At 41.2% G+C, this 18246-nt stretch overlaps 2 protein-coding genes across 2 annotated transcripts in view; one reads left to right on the forward strand and one right to left on the reverse strand.

Moving 5' to 3' along the window:
• Positions 1–652: 652 nt before the first annotated feature.
• On the reverse strand, positions 653–13180 carry dars2 (aspartyl-tRNA synthetase 2, mitochondrial). Its single transcript, XM_023398230.2, has 17 exons — positions 12677–13180; positions 11793–11892; positions 10813–10879; positions 10572–10673; positions 9704–9799; positions 9444–9567; positions 8618–8664; positions 8403–8509; positions 7296–7365; positions 5491–5670; positions 4242–4349; positions 4010–4072; positions 3505–3657; positions 3136–3354; positions 2188–2298; positions 2015–2090; positions 653–1418 (listed from the first exon to the last, which is right to left on the reverse strand). Exons 1-17 carry the CDS (start codon positions 12849–12851, stop codon positions 1210–1212), a joined length of 2007 nt encoding a protein of 668 aa, XP_023253998.1. The 5' UTR covers positions 12852–13180; the 3' UTR covers positions 653–1209.
• A 143-nt stretch (positions 13181–13323) lies between these two features.
• Positions 13324–18246, forward strand: part of cryz (crystallin, zeta (quinone reductase)) — a 24988-nt gene continuing 20065 nt past the window's right edge. Inside the window, exon 1 of the mRNA XM_023398231.2 lies at positions 13324–13689. Coding sequence (XP_023253999.1) covers positions 13582–13689 — 108 coding nt within the window. The 5' untranslated portion in view covers positions 13324–13581. The remainder of the gene's footprint in view (positions 13690–18246) is intronic.

Here is an 18246-nt window from a genome sequence, read left to right on the forward strand (position 1 = left end):
TCATTACCTTTAGAATCACTAAGTTGTCGTTGTCCCCAGTTAGCTGTTTGACAGGAATATGATTCAGCTGTTTGGAATCTTACTGTACTTTATAAAACATTGAGTAAAAAAACACTAAAAAGGAAAAACTGTCTCCCCCTTAAATACACCACCCCGACAAGGGGTAGAACGGAGGCAGGAATCTCTGGAGACAGAAAAATATTGATTATTTTCTTTATGGGATACGTCTGCCAATTTTATCCAATAATCAAAATCATTCAGTCAACAAAATGTCAGAAAATTGTCAAAACAGCCCAGAGTCCAAGGTGATGTCATTGAATATCTATCTAAAACCCAGATATTCACCTTACAATCATACTGTATAAAATGAAGAAAAAAGCAGCAAATCCTCACATTGGTGAAAGGGAACCAGGTTTGGCTACAGTTGTTTTGATTGAAAAATGACTAACATTAATCACATATTAAAACAGTTGGTGATGGGCGACCTGATGGCTGTATGGTTAGGGCGCACACCACACTACACCACGCATTGCACTACATATCAAAGACTTGCAGTGTGATAAAAGCTTCTATGATTGTATTGGTGATAAAACCCACCACTATGATTAAACTTGCTCTGGATCCCAATACACACATACACTTACGATACACATTTTGAAGGGTTTTTCCACAGTTTTATTCTTGTCAAAGTGGAGAATGCTCTGAAACATTTGGAGCAGCACATGACAGGAATCAATACAAACAGCTCTAATTCGAGTTACAGCCCTGCCTGTTTTAAGGAAGGGAGAGTCTTTGAACCATTACTAATTTTTAATTGTAGAAATTGAAAACTTTCTCTTATTAAAGAATGACTGATTATATGAAGTGTTGGTCTGGGCGCAAACACCATTATAGTGTCTTTCACCATCAGTGAGTCTGATCCAACTCATCAGTGAGATAAGGTTTCCTTCTTTGTTGAACTCTCTGATTTCAAAAGTGGGCACTGTGGCTGTTTCCATGTTCCCTATTCTCTTCCATTTCAAAGTAACAGACTGAGATCTAGCCACAACATCACCTCCTCCTCATTTTCTGTCCTCCTCCTTGTCTCTGCCAGCCAGCTGAGTCTTTCATAGGCTGTCGTGGTCTGCTCACCTCTGTCTCATCATCCTCTTTCCTTTGTTGTCAGGGTTACAAAGATTTGAGAAGGCATCACCCTTTCCTCTAATGTCTCTATTTCTCTTCATTCTGTATCTTCTCACTCTCTTCTCCTCCTAGCATTGTTGGCCATCTGACAGAGATATGGTAAGAGTTCAGCTCCTCCTCAGATACAAAGTCAGGGGAGCGGCTCATGATGTCATGACCTCGGAACGACTTGGGGAAGGCAATGACGTCACGAATGCTGGGAGCCCTGACCATGATGGAGACCAGCCGGTCCAAACCTAGAAGAGCAAGGATGAGCAATCAGACAGCTTAATAGATATACAATCATTTACACCTTTTAAGCTGATTAATTATACTGTTGTAGTATTATTATTTCATTTTTATTTTATTTACAGTACATACTGTATGAGCTGCTCAGTGCACTGCTGCCACTTTAAATTGTATTCGCTGATTTACAGATATTTTTCTTACAAAATTTGATTTGTCACACATTAGCATTGTTAGATGACATTAGCAGCCAGAGTGGACAGAGAGAGAGCGGAACCATCTCCACTGACTCTATAGTTTCTCATTTATGAGCATCCAGCAGGGGGTTGCAAAACACATTGATGCAAAATTATATTACACTGCTTATGGAAAACACTAAAATTAACTTTGATGTGAATTTGTATGTGACAATCATCCTTGCAATTGTTTAATTTTTTTTTGTTTTTGTCATTGCACCTTTGATAGACATGTGTCAGCTCTTTGCTAGCTGAAATATTCTAGTGAAAAACTTAAGTTGGTTGCAAAGATAAGTCTGACACAGACCCAAAGCTCTACAGATTGTGGGGAATGAATTGTGAGTAATTTTGTTTTTTTTATTGTGAGTTACCTAAAGCAATGCCTCCATGTGGTGGTGCTCCTGAGTCTAGAGCCTCCAGCAAGTGAGAAAGTTGACTGGGATCCTCCTGCAGCAGATACATTTCAAAACCTGTTATGATCATCATTGCTGCAACCCAGTTCCAAAAGTGAAACCTACCACTGGCCGAATGTAAAATGACTTACCTTGAGGATATTCTTCAGGACATGAAGCTGCTCTGAGGCTTTGTGGATACGGATGGATCCTCCTCCAATCTCACAGCCATTCAACACCAGGTCATAGTGCTGACCACGCACCTGGGAAAGTGAAAATAAACCGCATGAGGCTAGATTAAGTCTAGACCTCCAACTGTTAACCAGTGGTATGGGGAAATCTTTAAAGCTCTACCAATGGAGCACTTGAGTTCAGTTTTAAAGGGGAATGAGAGGTCTTTCAATAAGTTGTGGGTGCCTTTCCTAAACCACCTGCCGGACTGTACGGCAGACTTAGTACGCAGGGGGTATTGCAATGTAGACTGGCGTCCCTCCTGCACCTCTGTGAATGCCTAATGCTCTTTCCTGGTAATGATTCTGTTTTATTGCCTTAGCTGTGTATTCCCTGACTCATGTGAAATTTCTAAAATGTGAATACTCTAAGAACTGTCCATGTAAGGTCCTATGCTGTTGTGCCCCCCCCCCCCTTTTTTTAAATTTAATTTAATTAAATTTTTCTTTCTCTCTTCTCTTCTTCTTATCTCATCTGGTATATGTGATTTGCTCATACCTGCCATTGTTGTCATGTGTGTTCAGTGTTCCCTGTCTGTTCTAAAAAAAACAAGAGGCTTACACCCTATAAGGTGGACAATTATTTCCACATCTCCTACAATGAATTAAAGAGGTTGCAGCCCGACACCAAAATGCTGTAGATTTTTTCCAGTTTATTTGGCTAAGACGCTGCGCCTTGTTTTGTGAGGACACTGTGACCTTGAACTTTGACAACCAAAATTAAGCTGACCAAGTGAATGTTTGTGCCAAATTTGAAAAAAATTCCCTCAAGGCGTTACCCAAATATCGCTTTCGCGAGAAAGGGATGGGCCGAGGGACGGAGGGAGTGATGGAAAGGATTGTGGATTGTGAGGGAACATACATGACTACCTTGTGGGGCTCTGTGTAGAGCAACTGTCTGTCCTCTGGCAGTGCAGCAGTAAAAGGATGATGGGCTGACTCCAGCTTCTCTGGCTCATCTTTTTTTGGCAAGAAGAGAGGAAAGTCCATAACCCACAAGAAGTGGAAGGCTGAAAGATTTCGTAGTGAAACGGCATGAGACTCCAGCAGCTCCGCACACTGCAGGCGAAGACTACCCAGCAACGGGCGCTGAGAGCAGAGCAGGGGTGTAGGAAGATACAGGAGAGAGGACACAAGAAGAGAATTGTATAATGAGGTTTCTTACAATTCTATCTGTCACTGCTTATTTTTTCCATTTGTCAGCCTAACCTAACCTAAGTGTGATCAGGATTCTATTACCACAGTGTGGAGGGAACCGGCTGCCATCAGCAGCAGGTCTCCAGGTTTGGCTCCAGTCCTGTTCAGCAGCTGCTCTGTGGAAGAGGCAGACAGCAGCTTTTTTAGGGGAGCCTTCAATGTCCTGTCTGCTCTGACCAGCAGCATGCTCAGCTCCTGCAAAACATGCAAGAAGAAAAAAGACACAATGAGGGGACACTGGGCGTGGACACAATATTATTACACCTGTAAAATTCACCCTTGCAATAAACCTTTGTGAAGCTTCTAAAGTTGTGTTTTTGTTTAGGCTGCACAGAGCAGTGAAGCTTCTTCTCTACAGCATGTTTGGCAGGATTTTGCATATCACTTTCATGTGCATAATGATATCAATTTTAGCATGTTAGAAGCATGGCTCTAGGGATGGCAATGTCAGTGTCTGTAAATCAATCCACCACTTTACTCTGGACTAAAATATCTGAACATCTACTAGATAGAGTTGCATGAAAAGAAGTGGAAAGACAAAATCTACCTGTCCAAACTCAGTCTTGGCTGTTTGTTTCAGTTTTTCCAAATCTTTCCCAGTGAAAAGTTTCTGTAGTCAAACACAAAATCACAGATAGATATTAGATATATGCAAATCTGTTTATTATAAAACATAGTTTCTGTTAGCTCTTTTAGTTATCATGTCTCTTTATTGTACCAAACACCACTTTCTGTACATTATAAAGTATTTTCTGCCATAGGAAATGTTCTCCTCTCACCGCTCCACTGGGGACACAGATGGCCTGAATGGAGCCTCCTGGTTGGCTGAGAGCTGATTTGAGGAATTCAATTTCCGTGGATAAGAAAACCTCAGTGAGGTTGGTCAGCTGGACAGTTAAGAAGAAAGAGAGGTATTCAGACAGGTGTGTTGAAAGATGGTTAAATAGCCAACAACACTGCTGCTCCAACAGACATTCATAACCTGTTGAACACACAGGTGATAATAACCTGAAGAGCATTTTCTGCCTTTATCAGCAAGATTGTTTTTTAGTTTTTAGTTAGGTAGTCACAGCAAGAAGGTTCTGAGTTTGAATGTGCTGGTTGGCTGGAGTCATTCTGTGTGGAATCTGCATGTTCTCCCTGCGCCAGCATGGATTCTCTCCAGGTACTCTGGCTTCCTCCCATAGTTCTAACACATGCAGGTTACTTGCTGACTCTAAATTGCCTGTAGATGAGTGTGAGTGTGAATGGTTGTTTGTCTCTATATGTCAGTCTGGTTATAGACTCGAGACCTGTCCAGGGTGTACCCCGCCCTCACCCAATGTCAGTTGGGATTGGCCCGAGCCACCCTTGTGACCCTATAACCAATTTTCATACATCTAAGTGAAACATATTATGCCCTTGAGCCATTTGGCACAACCATGGCCAACGCCCATAACTGTAATCGAATCTGATGCATGTGCAAAGTTTTTGAGTTTTCATGAACCCCTTGCCGCTCAAAAATGCCAAAAGGCATTAGGGGGTGCTATTGGTATAAACATGAGCGCAAGAGTTTTTGAACATCCTAAACGCTTCAAAAAAGTGTTAAAAAAATGAAAATTGCTGCAGGAAATCCAAAAAGGCCCATTTCCTGTCCTGCAAATTTTTTTTTAAAATGTGAATTAAATCCAATCCAATCATCCCACTGCATTTCATAAACATCCAAGCACCTTTGTCAATGGCCCTATGTTTGGGGGCTCTATGGAGCCCACCGGCGACACCTGAGCCCAATCACTATTGACTTTTGCAATTTTTGACAGCCTTGAGGTGTGTCTGCAAATTTTCATGAGTTTTCAGGCATGGGAAAGCCCTCAAAAATCAATTATACCAGCAAAATAATAATAATCTTTTCAAGACAATAGGTTCCTTTCACCCCCAGTGCCAGGGACTGCTAGGCCCCGAAGCTTGATTCCAGAAATCTGATATCCAGTCATCTCAGAGACATAAATAAACAAAATCAAAAAGGTCAAACAAACCACAATCACTCACCTTCATACTGAACCTTGTATCAGGTTTGTCCACACCATAGTCCCTCATGGCCTCTTCATATGTCATGGTTTGGAAAGGAACCTTAATCAAACCTTTCTCTGCAGGCCAGGAGTACTGTAACAAACCCTCCACTAGGGACATTATACTTGCCTGGTCCACAAAAGACATCTCAATGTCGACCTGGGAGACATAATGAGAACTCAGATAAGACTGATTAGGACTGTAAACTGGCTGGCGTCCACGTTGTCACCTGGATGATGGAAAAAAGGTGAATTTGATGAAAAACAGGACAAACCATCTAATCAATCTAATCACAATGTAGACCAGAAGAAAATGTGTGTACATGAGTGCACCACAGTTTCACATTATCATTCATCTCAACATGCAGCTAATGAATGTAATGAATAAGGTGGAGGGTGTTTTGTAATACTCAAGGAAAAATAAACACTAAAGTGCAGAACATCAGAAAACTGGTCTGAAGACTGAGACCTAATTCTGTTACTCTGTGTATGTGGTCCAGCGGTGAGGATTTTCACCAATGTGGCCCAGGTTTGACTCCTGGTACAGGAATAACTCTTTAAGTGACTTCATTGACTGTTGTTGTCAGATCCTCTCAAGCTCTGTCGGGTTAGATGGGGAGCGTCGCTGCACAGCTATTTTCAGGTCTTTCCAGAGATGTTCAATCGGGTTCAAGTCTGGGCTCTGGCTGGACCACTCAAGGACATTCACAGACTTGTCCCGAAGCCACTCTTTCATTGTCTTGGCTGTGTGCTTAGGGTCGTTGTCCTGTTGGAAGGTAAACCTTCGCCCCAGCCTGAGGTCCTGAGTGCTCTGGAGCAGGTTTACATCAAGGATATCTCTGTACATGCTCTGTTCATCTTTCCCTCGATCCTGACTAGTCTCCCAGTACCTGCCGATGAAAAACATCCCCACAGCATGATGCTGCCACCACCATGCTTCACCGTAGGGATGGTATTAGCCAGGTGATGAGAGGTGCCTGGTTTCCTCCAGACGTGATGCTTGGCATTCAGGCCAAAGAGTTAAATCTTGGTTTCATCAGACCAGAGAATCTTGATTGCTCAGTTTGGCTGGGCAGCCAGCTCTAGGAAGAGTCCTGGTGGTTCCAAACTTCTTCCATTTACGAATAACGGAGACCACTGTGCTATTTGGGACCATCAATGCTGCAGATATTTTTTTGTACCCTTCCCCAGATCTGTTCCTTGATACAATCCTGTCTTGGAGGTCTACAGACAATTCCTTTGACTACACGTCTTGGTTTCTGCTCTGACATGCACTGTAAACAGTGGGACCTTATATATAGTTCGGACCTTATATAGACAGGTGTGTGCCTTCCCAAATCATGTCCAATCAATTGAATTTACTAAAGGTGGACTCGAATCAAGTTGTAGAAACATCTCAAGGATGATCAGTAGAAACAGGATGCACCTAAGCTCAATTTTGAGTGTCATAGCAAAGGGTGTAAATACTTATGTACATGCGATATTTCAGTTTTTTATTTTTACTAAATTTGCAAGAATTTCTAAAAAACCTTTTTCGCTTTGTCATTATGGAGCATTGTGTGTAGATTGATCAGAAAAAAAGGAATTTAATCCATTTTGGAATAAGGCTGTAACATAACAAAATGTGGGGAAAGTGAAGGGGTGTGAATACTTTCCGGATGCACTGTATGTTGCTCTGCTCTGGATGATGACAATAAACTGAATTGAATTGAATTGAAAAGAAGTATTTTATAATAAATGGTGTGTATACATTATTTTGTCCTGTTCCCTCCCTGCCCACCTCACCTGAGTGAACTCAGGCTGCCGGTCTGGTTTGGAGCCTTCATCTCTGTAGCACCGAGCCATCTGGAAGTACCTGCCGCAGTGACGGAGGAGAAAGACAGAGTTACAGCATGTTAAATCAAAGCATCAAAACACTGGCTCTGTTACATATAATGATAAACATGAATGAAGACACTTTCATCTAAAGTCTGTTTTCTCAGTGCAAGATGGTAGTTATCTCTTGGTCAGTGAGCATTGGGCTCGTTTGGGTTGTGAACTGCACCTCACCTGGAAATTGGAGGAAAGAAGGCAACGGCAAGGGGGTGTGACAAAAACCTGTTTATTCTCAAAATCCTCAAATCCTTACTTCTGATAAACATATTGTAGACTAGAACTATCCTAGACCATTTCTAAGGGTTAGTTTACATTTAATAGCAAGAAGGTTCTTGGCTAAAATAAACATTAAAAAAATAAATGGATAAAAGCAACGCCGGTCCTTGTGTTTTGGTTGTTCATGTTCTGTTGGTGAGGGCTGTGTCTTTGCTCCCTGCTCCAAACTCGCTCTGGGTTTGTGCCTACTGTTAGTAACAGTGCTCTTGCTGCAGTTGACCTGTTGAGTGTTATAACACCCCGGTTGGTGACAGCAGTGCTTGCACTCCCCACTCACAACACATGTACATGTACATTATACTCCCACTTTGTACAAGTATAAAAGAAACACACACAAGTGGTGTCCATACACTACCTGTGTATGTTTGCTTATGTGCAGCCTAAAGAAGCAGAACTCCAGCTTCATTCTCACAATCTGCACATACTATAAATATCCTATATTGATCAATACAGTGAATGGTAAATGGACTGTGTTTATAGTAGTCTATTGACCACTCAAAGCAGATTACAATGTATGTCTCATTCACCCATTCACACACACATTCACACACTGATGGTGCTTGGTCTTGGTCTTACTTGTGGACACTTCAATGCGTCTCTGGAGGAGCCGGGGATCAAACCCGGAACCTTCCGATTACTAGACAGCTATTCCACCTCGAGAATTGAGGTAATGGTCTCTCTGTAAAAGTGCAAGCCTCAGTCAGGCAACTAGTGGAAAAACATTAAGTTTTGTGTACCCACCTATCAATACCAGCCACCATGAGAAGCTGTTTAAACTGCTGTGGACTCTGGGGCAGGGAAAAGAACCGGCCAGGCTCTCTGGAAGGCACCACAAACTCTTTGGCTCCCTGGAATACAAAAGAATCTACATCAGAATGTGTTAGCTGTCTTGATGTTAGATTCTTCCATTCTTTGTGTGTTTCCATTGCAACATGTAGTAAAAGTGACCTTCTTACCCCTGGTGTTCTTTTGAACAAAGTAGGAGTTTCCACATCAACAAAACCTGCAAATTAGAAAAAAACACACACTGTGACAATCAGATAATACAGCAAGAATGGACTGGATTCTGTTCCTGGGGCCTCATGTGCAAACGTTGCTCATGCACAAAAACCCTGTGTGCGCCATCTTTCACATTCACGGCAACAAAACAGCTAGGAACTGGTTTACGAGTCCGTCTGACACATGTGAAAATGATTACTCCTCAAACTAATTTTTTTTGTATAGCATAGGGCCTTATGACACATGGAGACAATAACACATCCATCTGCATGCACTTAAATAAGTGGACATAAAAGCATGTGCAAAAGGATGCAATACACAACCATGGCAGCTTTGGCCTTGTTAGAGGACATAGCTAGTGGCAGAATTAGCAGGGAAACTGTATTTAGAGACCATGCCATGCTGACGACTGGTTTATCAGCCATTTCAGATCTCCTCGAGCAATCCTCTTGGAACTTTGTACTGAGCTGCTTGAGCTGCGCTGTGCCAGCTGTATGTGACGGGATCATCCGTATGTCAGCCAGGTATATACATTTCCAACATAATGTGGCTGACCGGGATAACATTAAAGTGCAATTTGGCATGAGAGCCGGTTTCACTGATGTAAGGTATGCTATACGTTGATAAAAAGGCACCATCACAGGATGAATTTGCCTTTGTTAAGAGAGAGCATTTTCATTTCATCAATGTGTAAATAAAATGGGATGCACATGTGTGATTAATATTGTGGCAAGCAGTCATTACCATTAAAAAGACAGAGAAAATGAATCCCTCTCTCCATACCGTGTACATTACAGAGGTATTCTCTCATCTTCATCACCAGCTCAGATCTCAGTCTGAGGTTCTTCTGCATCTGTGAGGACCTCAGGTCCAGGTAGCGATACTGCATCCGCAAAGACTCGGATTTCTGTATAATCAAAAAGACAAACAAAGACGGAATAAAAACAAAACTGATCATGATTATTAACAATAATAAATCATATAACCTGCTCAGAGCAATTAAAAGTAAAATGGTGCACAAGCGTGTAAGATAAATCACTTACTTTGACAAAGTCTTTAATCTCAAATGGTAATATGCGGGACACATTGAAAACCTCCACGTCCTCAGCAAGTACTTCTATTTCTCCTGTTGGCATCCCCTGTTGGCATGTACACAGCAGAATGAGAAGACAAAGTACTCTGAATGATAAATGAATTGTTTAAATATTTGCTCTGCTAACAACAGAGGCCAACTATGAGGCGAGCATCACAAGATGTGAGCCAAAGATACTGTGCAAGGTGAAAGGGACAGGTGCAGGCTGCTGTTCTAAAAACAACAGGAATTGTTACAGTCGTTATTGTAGTTTGTCTCAATGATTTGGCTCTCTCATCAACACAATCATCAGTTGGAGCTGCAGCAGTGACTGTGACACAGCTCATGGGAGCAGTTACTACCCAGTGGCCCCATGTTGCCTCAGAATTCACTCTCCTTCTCAGAGCCATAACTTATTGAAATCTGAACATGATACACATATTTTTAGATCCAGTGTAACTTAGGATATCATCATCTAATGTCCATCACCAATAAACATCCTTAAATCAAATTATAAATCATAGAAAAGAGATGTTTAGGGATGATTAACCACACAACAGAAGTAAAACTAAAAATAATAATAGGAGACATAAAATCCATTCCTCATAGAATAGAGAATGGTGTTGGTGGTACTGATGTCTCAATTTTGTCTGAAGGGAGACTTACAGTGACAGACTTTTAAAACCTCTGAAGATGCAAGCCACAAATGAACATTCAACACATTCCTCCTTATTTCCAGAAAAGGGTGTCTTTCTACGGTTCAGTAGAACTGAATGTCCTCATATGAATAAAAGTATCTGCCAGTCATTGTCTAATATTATGCATAAACACACACACACCTTGTTCTCCTGTCTTGCTGGTCGTCGTCTGACAGTTCCTGTAACCTTGATGACAGACTCAGCTGTTAGGTCACACAGCGCTGCTTTCAAATTACTTGCAGACTTAAACAGAGAAAGAAAAGGAACAGTTTCTGATTTATAGCATACCTTCATCTTACTTTCTTGTGTATTATTATTATTATTATCATCATATATAAAATACGGAGACTATTTTGTGTGGTTTAGCTGTTTTCATCCTTACTTCTTCTTGAGGAATTAAAATTTGTGTCAAGCCACTGAAATCTCGCAAGATGACAAACAGGTCTTGTCTGTTGGAGGCAGAAACAAATTGTTTAAACACAACTTTGCATGAGGGAGTTAAACAAGCAACACTGATAGTGCTTGAGCCAAAAGTGAAAAGTTTGTAACTAAAGATTCACTCTTCTAATCACACAGTGAATGTGAGTGTCCAAGAAACCATGAGCTGAGTTAATAAATAATGATTAAATATGAATATGCCAAGTACAGTTTACTGACATCACAGGTAAGAGGCAGTGAAGTTCACACTTTTAGCCATGCTAGTGGCACAGCTCTGGGGATGGCAATGCCAGTCTGTCAGTTGGTCCAGACTGAAATATCCCAACAACTACTGGTGGTGAAATTTTGAACAGACATTCATGGTTCCCAGATGATGAATCCTGATGACTTTGGTGATCTTCTGACTTTTCCTCTGGTGCCACCATGAAGTTGGCATTTTTGGCTTTGAGTAATACTTTGTGACAACTACCGGATGTATTGCTATGAAGACATTATACATTAATGGAATGAATTGTAATAACTTTGGTAATCCTCTGACTTTCCATCTAATGTCATCTTCAGGTCAGAATTATAATTTGTCCAATACTTTGTCTGCAAAATTAAAAACACTCCCATCAGCCATAGCTGTAATTTGTGTTTAGTGCTTATTAGGATATGTTAACATGCAAACATGCTAAAATAAAATAGCAAATACGGTAAACTTCACTGTTAGCATGTTAGCATGGTAAGGTTAGCATTTAGCTCAAAGTGTCACTGTGCCTGTTGTAAGTAAAGCCTCACAGAGCCGCTAGCTAGCTGCAGAGTCTTAATCCTGTTACCTTTTAACTCCAACATAGCCACTGTTAAAAGGCAATATCTTACATAGCTTTAAAAACATGTTTTGATGTATATGTAATTGTGTAAACAGGAGCAACAGAGTAATACCTGAGGTACTGGACCCAACCACACAGAGTCACCGTGTCTCCTACATGATGTGACCTCAGCTCTCCACAAGTGTGACTCCTGAATGACAAACTGCTGGGACCTGATAACAAAATAACAGAGTTAGATTAGTTTAAAATTGCAGAGAGCCAGAATACAAACATTTTAGTGTGTAAAACAACATATAGCATAAATACCAAGGTAAAGCACTAGCGAATTAAATTTATACAAGTAAACAAGGAGACTTTGAGACCAGGTAAAGTCAGCTACACAAAAGACATCGATAGGCAACGATTACATTAAACACCAATGACATAGATATGATACATTTCATTTTTCTGTTTCGCTGTTAGAAATATATGCTTTTATTTCACTGGCAAGAGTAGGAAAAAACAACTCACAATTTGAGAATTTAGATTATGAATATATAATGTAACCATGGTTGTAATGAAATGTATCATTCGCACTTAAGAAAAAAAACATTCTCCCACTCAATAGCAAAAACTCTGTAATTATCTATTTTAATGACCTAAAGACCTGTCGTCAATGAAGACAAACATTTTCTTATTTTATTTGAAATCAAACTGAAATTCCACATTTCTACATAAATACAAATAAATTGTATAGACTTTATCATTCATTTTCCAGCATATGAATACTGTGTATACATTTTCATGAATATCCTGGAGCAGTTGTAGCTCTGTTAACTGTAACGTTCAGAGTATCATGTGAATGCACTAAAACAAATACCATGCAGTTCTCATTTTACTGGTGCACTTGAAGAACCCTTAATGCGAGTCACTATCCTAAGAAAACAACTCAAATCAACTAGTCCATTGATAAGGGTAAGCTAAAGCCCTTTGATGATCAACCACTCAGTGAGGTACCTGTGGCGGGAGCGTCCGGCTGGTAGAGTGTGTATGAGCAGCTCAGGTGTCTGACATCCGCTCTCCACAGGAAGCGTCCGTGTCTTGAGGTCAAAGCTGAGCTCCTAACCCGAACAGTGTGAGCTCTTAGTCCACTGAACACTCTGTGCAGAACAAACCTGCTTTTTGTTGCCATTGTCACACAAAGTGAGACACCGGTTTGATCTAACGTGGTTAACGGCTTCCACAGTCACCGGGGTGTCCGCTCAGGGTGTCCGCTCAGTGTGTCCGCTCAGGGTGTCCGCTCAGGGTGTCCGCTCAGGGTGTCCGCTCAGGGTGTCCGCTCAGTGTGTCCGGATATTTTACTGACAGGAATCCTTTACATTGTGCCCAGTATTTTTCAACATGAGTTACAGAGCATGGACCAAGATGTGCGTTGGATAAGAAGCCTCCGCTGTCACTTCATTTGGTCTTGGTTCCGCATTCTCAGTCATCCTGACGGGCTTTCACTAATCTCTGCTCATGTGGATGGGCTTTTCTATAGCACTGCACATCAAGTCAATGCTCAGCCACTCATGTGGGGGTCGGTGATACGTAAACGGATGTGTCGTCATGTTTGGACCAAGGTAGTCAAACTCCAACATAATCGATTTATTCGGGAAAAGATCTTTGGCGACATCGTCAAGACCGGAATAAATGTTTCAACGGATTAATGAAGTTTGGATCAGAACGCGTCTACAGAGAGCTGGACACGGTGCCGCCGTTCAGTCTTGCAGCCATCTTTAGCCATCCTAGTGGCCACTCGCGGTATCGCAGCGAAAAAAAAAACCCTGTGGCTTCGCTTGCTTGTGTTCACGGTTCTCGGAGTGTTTAAAAAGGACATCCGATTTTAAGTTTGTGAATCAATCGCTACATCTTTAGCAGACATGTCGGGCTGCAGGCTGATGAGAGCCATCAGTGTGAGTGAGTTCGGAGGTCCGTCGGTCCTCAGACTCTGCTCAAATGTGACTGTTCCACAGCTTGGACGCAGACAGGTGAGACAAAGTTGCAAGTGTGTTTCGAAACTGTTCACAGGTGTAAGTTGAACAACTGCAATGTGCACTCATTGGCCCTCATTTATCAATCGAACGGCAGAAAACCGTGCGTACGACCGTTTCCACGCAAGCTTCGACATTTATCAATTTGGACGTGAGCTGAAGCTACGATCAGATCTCACGTCAGGTCTGAGCTCGTGTACGCAAATCTGAGTCTGAAAATAATTATTAAACAAACCTCAGCTGTCATTAGCATAACAGTAACATATTTAGAACAGATCAAAACGGATTCTTAAAACGAATTAAACAAGAGTAAAAAAAATTGGAATTTTAAAAAAGCCCACGTTTTTTACTTATTAACTTCACATTAACTTCTGGAGTGGACTCGAAGCATAAATATGTTGTTGGTCCCCTATTGAGCATACATGGAACATTTCATAACCTTTCAGCTACCCAGAAACCAACCACTACTCCGGAAATGAAGCACTAATCAGTTAGTAAATTATTTTGCGTAAATTAGAATTGTTTATAAATTGTTTAAGCCATTTTATTTAGGAAAAAAATCCCAAACATTCACTGGTACCAGCTTTTCAAAAGTGAATACTTACAAGTTTTCCATGTTTTCTTAGATAGTAAGCTCATGTTTGGAGTTTTTACTCTTAGTCCGAAAATATAAACCCATCAGAGTATTTTAACTTGGTGATGGGCATTTTCACTATTTCCTTTGCCTTATGGTGTATAGCCCAGAAAATGACAATGAAGGCAACACAGTGCATTTTATGAATATGAAATAAAGTAAATACAAGATACACCAATTCATAAGGATTTAAAAAATGGAGCAATTCCAATTAAACTGGGGAAACATGGAAAATTAAAGCTGCAAGCAGCGTTGATCGGGCCCTCGCACTCCTGCACACGTCAGCAAGCCAGTGGAAGCAGCCAAGTATCGTAGTGTGTTAGACTGGTCTAGACGGACACTGAAAATTTCATATAAATGAAATTATGATTTGTAACTCAGGAGTTACTTCTTGTTCAATACATGGTGCTATGACTATGACTTCATATCAGTTTGCAGTTGTCTTCAGTGTGAGACATTAAACGTGAAATTTGGGGAAGATTGGACAATTTTCAATAGAACTAGAAAATTCCTGAAATTTTTTTTTTTAATATGCCTGCTGCTTGGTGCGTGAAATTTACTCCTAATTTGAATCCGTACAAAAGACGTTACTTTGAGTTTCCTTCATGTTTGTAGTGTTATGTAGAAATATCGTCAGGACGCAGTGTCTATCTTAGTTGACTTTATTCACTCATAACATAACACTGGACTGAGACTCACTGAACTGTACCTGAGCTACTTCTGTTGCGTAGGAATAATACTCCCAGCCTCTTTTTTTGTATCACTACCTGTGGACATCACTTCCGTATGCTTGCGCTTAACTGCATAAAATAGTACCATTACAATACATCACCCTTACTTTGAGTCTTTTAAGACATGTACAAAATGAACTTTACTGTACTTTCATCTGGATGAATTACTGTGACTCAGTCTAACTCAAGATGCTTGATTGATAGCAAAACTAACTCTTGACAAATATGAATTTACATCATCACATCTGTATGCATTAACACTTTTTTTTTTTTCTCTCTGTGGCAGTAAGTTCACCTGAACAGTCTCTGATGAATTTGTCTCTAAACAGAACTCTGCCACTAAGCACAGTATATTATTTAACTACTTCACATACTCTCCATATCTGTCTGGTGGCTTCACAAGTCTACCACTGGAGGTCATGTGTACTGGAGTCACTGGCACAGTGACTGGAGGTGGGTCAGGTGGTGGGTCAGGTGGTGGGTCGGATGCTGGAGCGGGTGAGTGCGGCTCTCCATCACACTCGATGTGATCTTCTCCGCCCTTCTCAGAAGTGTTTGGAGCACTGAGGAGGGGTCTCAGATGACGACGGTTCCTTCGAAGTACTCGTCCGTCTGTTTGGACTAAGTACGACCGTGGTGAGTCACACTGTTTAAGGACAGTGGCTGTCTTTGTCCATCCTTTCTCGCTGTCCAGCTTTACAGCAACACTGAGTCCCGACTGGAGTTCTGGTAGAGGTCTGACATCATGTCTGTTATTGTAGGCATGTCTGTAACCTTGTTTTACTCTCTCATCAACCTGTCTCACGTGCTGGAGATCTGGCCACACGGGCTGTAGCTTGGTTTCCAATGTTGGAACCGTAGTACGGATCTGCCTTCCAAGCATGAGCTGTGCTGGGCTCACGCCTGTAGCCTGTAACGGGGTCGCTCTGTAGATCATGAGGGCTAAAAAGGGATCAGCCTGTCTCAGAATCTTTTTGGCTGTCTGTACGGCCCTTTCTGCCTCTCCATTGGCTTGAGCGTAGTGGGGGCTGGTGGTTATATGTCTGAAATCATACTCCTGAGAGAACTGCATGAAAGCCCTCCCAGAGAATTGGGGACCATTATCAGTGATCAGTTCATTTGGGCAGCCCCATCTAGAGAAGATGTTCTTCAGTTTAGCTCTTGTGGTCTCACTTGACATGTCTTTGAGGTAGGCTATTTCTATGTAACGTGAAAAATAGTCCACAACTACCAAGTAGTGTTGTGTGTTCAGTTTACATATGTCAGCCGCTACTCTTTCCCATGGGCGATTAGGTAGTGGAGTGGTAATCAGGGGTTCTCTTTTCTGAGTGGGTTTGGACTCTTGGCAGTGTTTACAGGTGCTGACTATTTCCTGAATGTCTCTGCTTATTCTGGGCCACCACACACTACACTTAGCTCTTTCTCTGCACTTCACGATGCCTTGGTGTCCATCATGAATCCTTCGCAAAATCTCAGGCCTCATCTTTTCCGGCACTACTATTCTATCGTTGTACAACACTAGGTTGTCTGACACTGTGAGAGAACGTCTGGAGGTGTAGTAGGCTTTTACCTTGTCTGGCACCTTGACTGCGTATTTGGGCCATCCTGACAGCACATAGTGTTGGACCATCTGCAGTTCGGCATCCTCTAGGGTCTGCTGCTTGACCAAGTCCAGTTTAGTGGGTGAGATAGGCCATGATTTGAGAACTGCTTCCTCGTAGGCTTGTATTTCGCTTGTCAGTTCTGCAATTTCTTGTGTAACAGCTGCTTGTGGATGTCTAGAAAGTGTATCTGCTACTACAAGCTCTTTCCCGGGGACATATACAGCCGTGGGGTTGTAACGCATCATACGTAACAATAGTCTCTGACACCTCACAGGAACTGAATGGAGATCTTTGTATCACTTCCGTATGCTTGCGCTTAACTGCATAAAATAGTACCATTACAATACAATGTTGTAGAGACTTATCCTGACACTAACCTCAGTCACTGCAGTTGTCCCTCAAAAAGGCTTTTGAAGTGGTCAAGACTGGCCAAAATGACGTCACACTGATGGTTTCAAACCCAAATTTGTCCCCATAACCATAGCAAGACATATATATACACATGTACATGCCCTAACAGAAGTTGATCTGCAATAAAGCTATACCACTAAATCCCCATATAGACGATAGCTTCTAAGATCAAACTTTTATGACCTACCTTACCGCTTACCTTTTTGAGACTAATTTTGAAAGTGTCTGTGCTTCTGTGTTTGACAGTATAAAGTGCATAAGGTTTTGTACAACAGAGCCAATAATTCCCTCTAACCATGTTGAGACTTTTATTTTGAAGGTTAATCCCATTCTTGGAGATGGTGTTTTTTGTGTTTCTGTCAATATATACTGTGAATATGTGTGTGTGTGTGTGTGTGTGTGTGTGTGTGTGTGTGTGTGTGTGTGTTTGTAGCGGTAGAGCTGCCCAACGGAACCTCCAGTAAGTTCTTTTTACCTGGTTGAGACTCTTATTTTGAAGGTGAATATCAAAAAATGTTTATTTGTTTGTGCTTGTGTGTATTTATGAGCAGAATGCGTTTAAGTTTAAATGTACAGCAGGTAGTTAAACTGTGATAAAAGCACGAAAGAAAACAGCAACATTAACTGTGTTCAGACAGAGCAACTATATACTCAACTATATACTCAGTACCAGTAACAGAAACTCAAATAGGACACCAAACTGATGTCAGCAGGTCAACATGTGAATAGTAGAATAGTAAATCGCTGTGTAAAAATGTTCTCAGATAAAAGATCAAAGTAAACTAGAAAATTCCAGGGAAATTTTGAGTGCCACGGGGGCTACTGCCGGGATGAGTACATGATTTATTTCCAGTGTTCAAAAGTCACCCTGATCATATTCTGGTTTTGAGAAAGGTCTTGATATAAAAGACTCTGATATAAAACAATGTCACATCCCTCAATCATGTATTATGTGGGAAATATCTCATATTCTGTCTTGTTTTTTTTTTTAATAAAACAAGAGGCAACATGTCTTCAAACTGGCATTTAAAGGGTTAAAATCCCGAAAACTAATAAACATTTGGTAGGTTTGAGCAGAACTGAAGTGGTTTAAGAGATTTATGCAAAAAAAGCAGAAAAAAATATTGATATATGATGATTTTATAGCATTTTCTTTGTGTGTCCTTTTTTGGAC

Source organism: Seriola lalandi, unplaced genomic scaffold (assembly GCF_002814215.2).
Source record: "Seriola lalandi dorsalis isolate HSWRI2012SDOR001 ecotype SW California unplaced genomic scaffold, Sedor1 jcf7180002054981, whole genome shotgun sequence".
Classification (NCBI taxonomy): Eukaryota; Metazoa; Chordata; class Actinopteri; order Carangiformes; family Carangidae; genus Seriola; species Seriola lalandi.

Excerpts from the sequence above, each read along its gene's own strand:
- dars2 (XM_023398230.2), bottom strand. The coding sequence starts at position 12,851 with ATGGCAACAAAAAGCAGGTTTGTTCTGCACAGAGTGTTCAGTGGACTA. Across the intron at positions 10,880-11,792 it reads GGTTGGGTCCAGTACCTCAG|ACAAGACCTGTTTGTCATCT; the intron begins GTATTACTCTGT and ends TGCCTCCAACAG. Across the intron at positions 2,299-3,135 it reads TCTACACAGAGCCCCACAAG|GTGCGTGGTCAGCACTATGA; the intron begins GTAGTCATGTAT and ends TCACTTTCCCAG.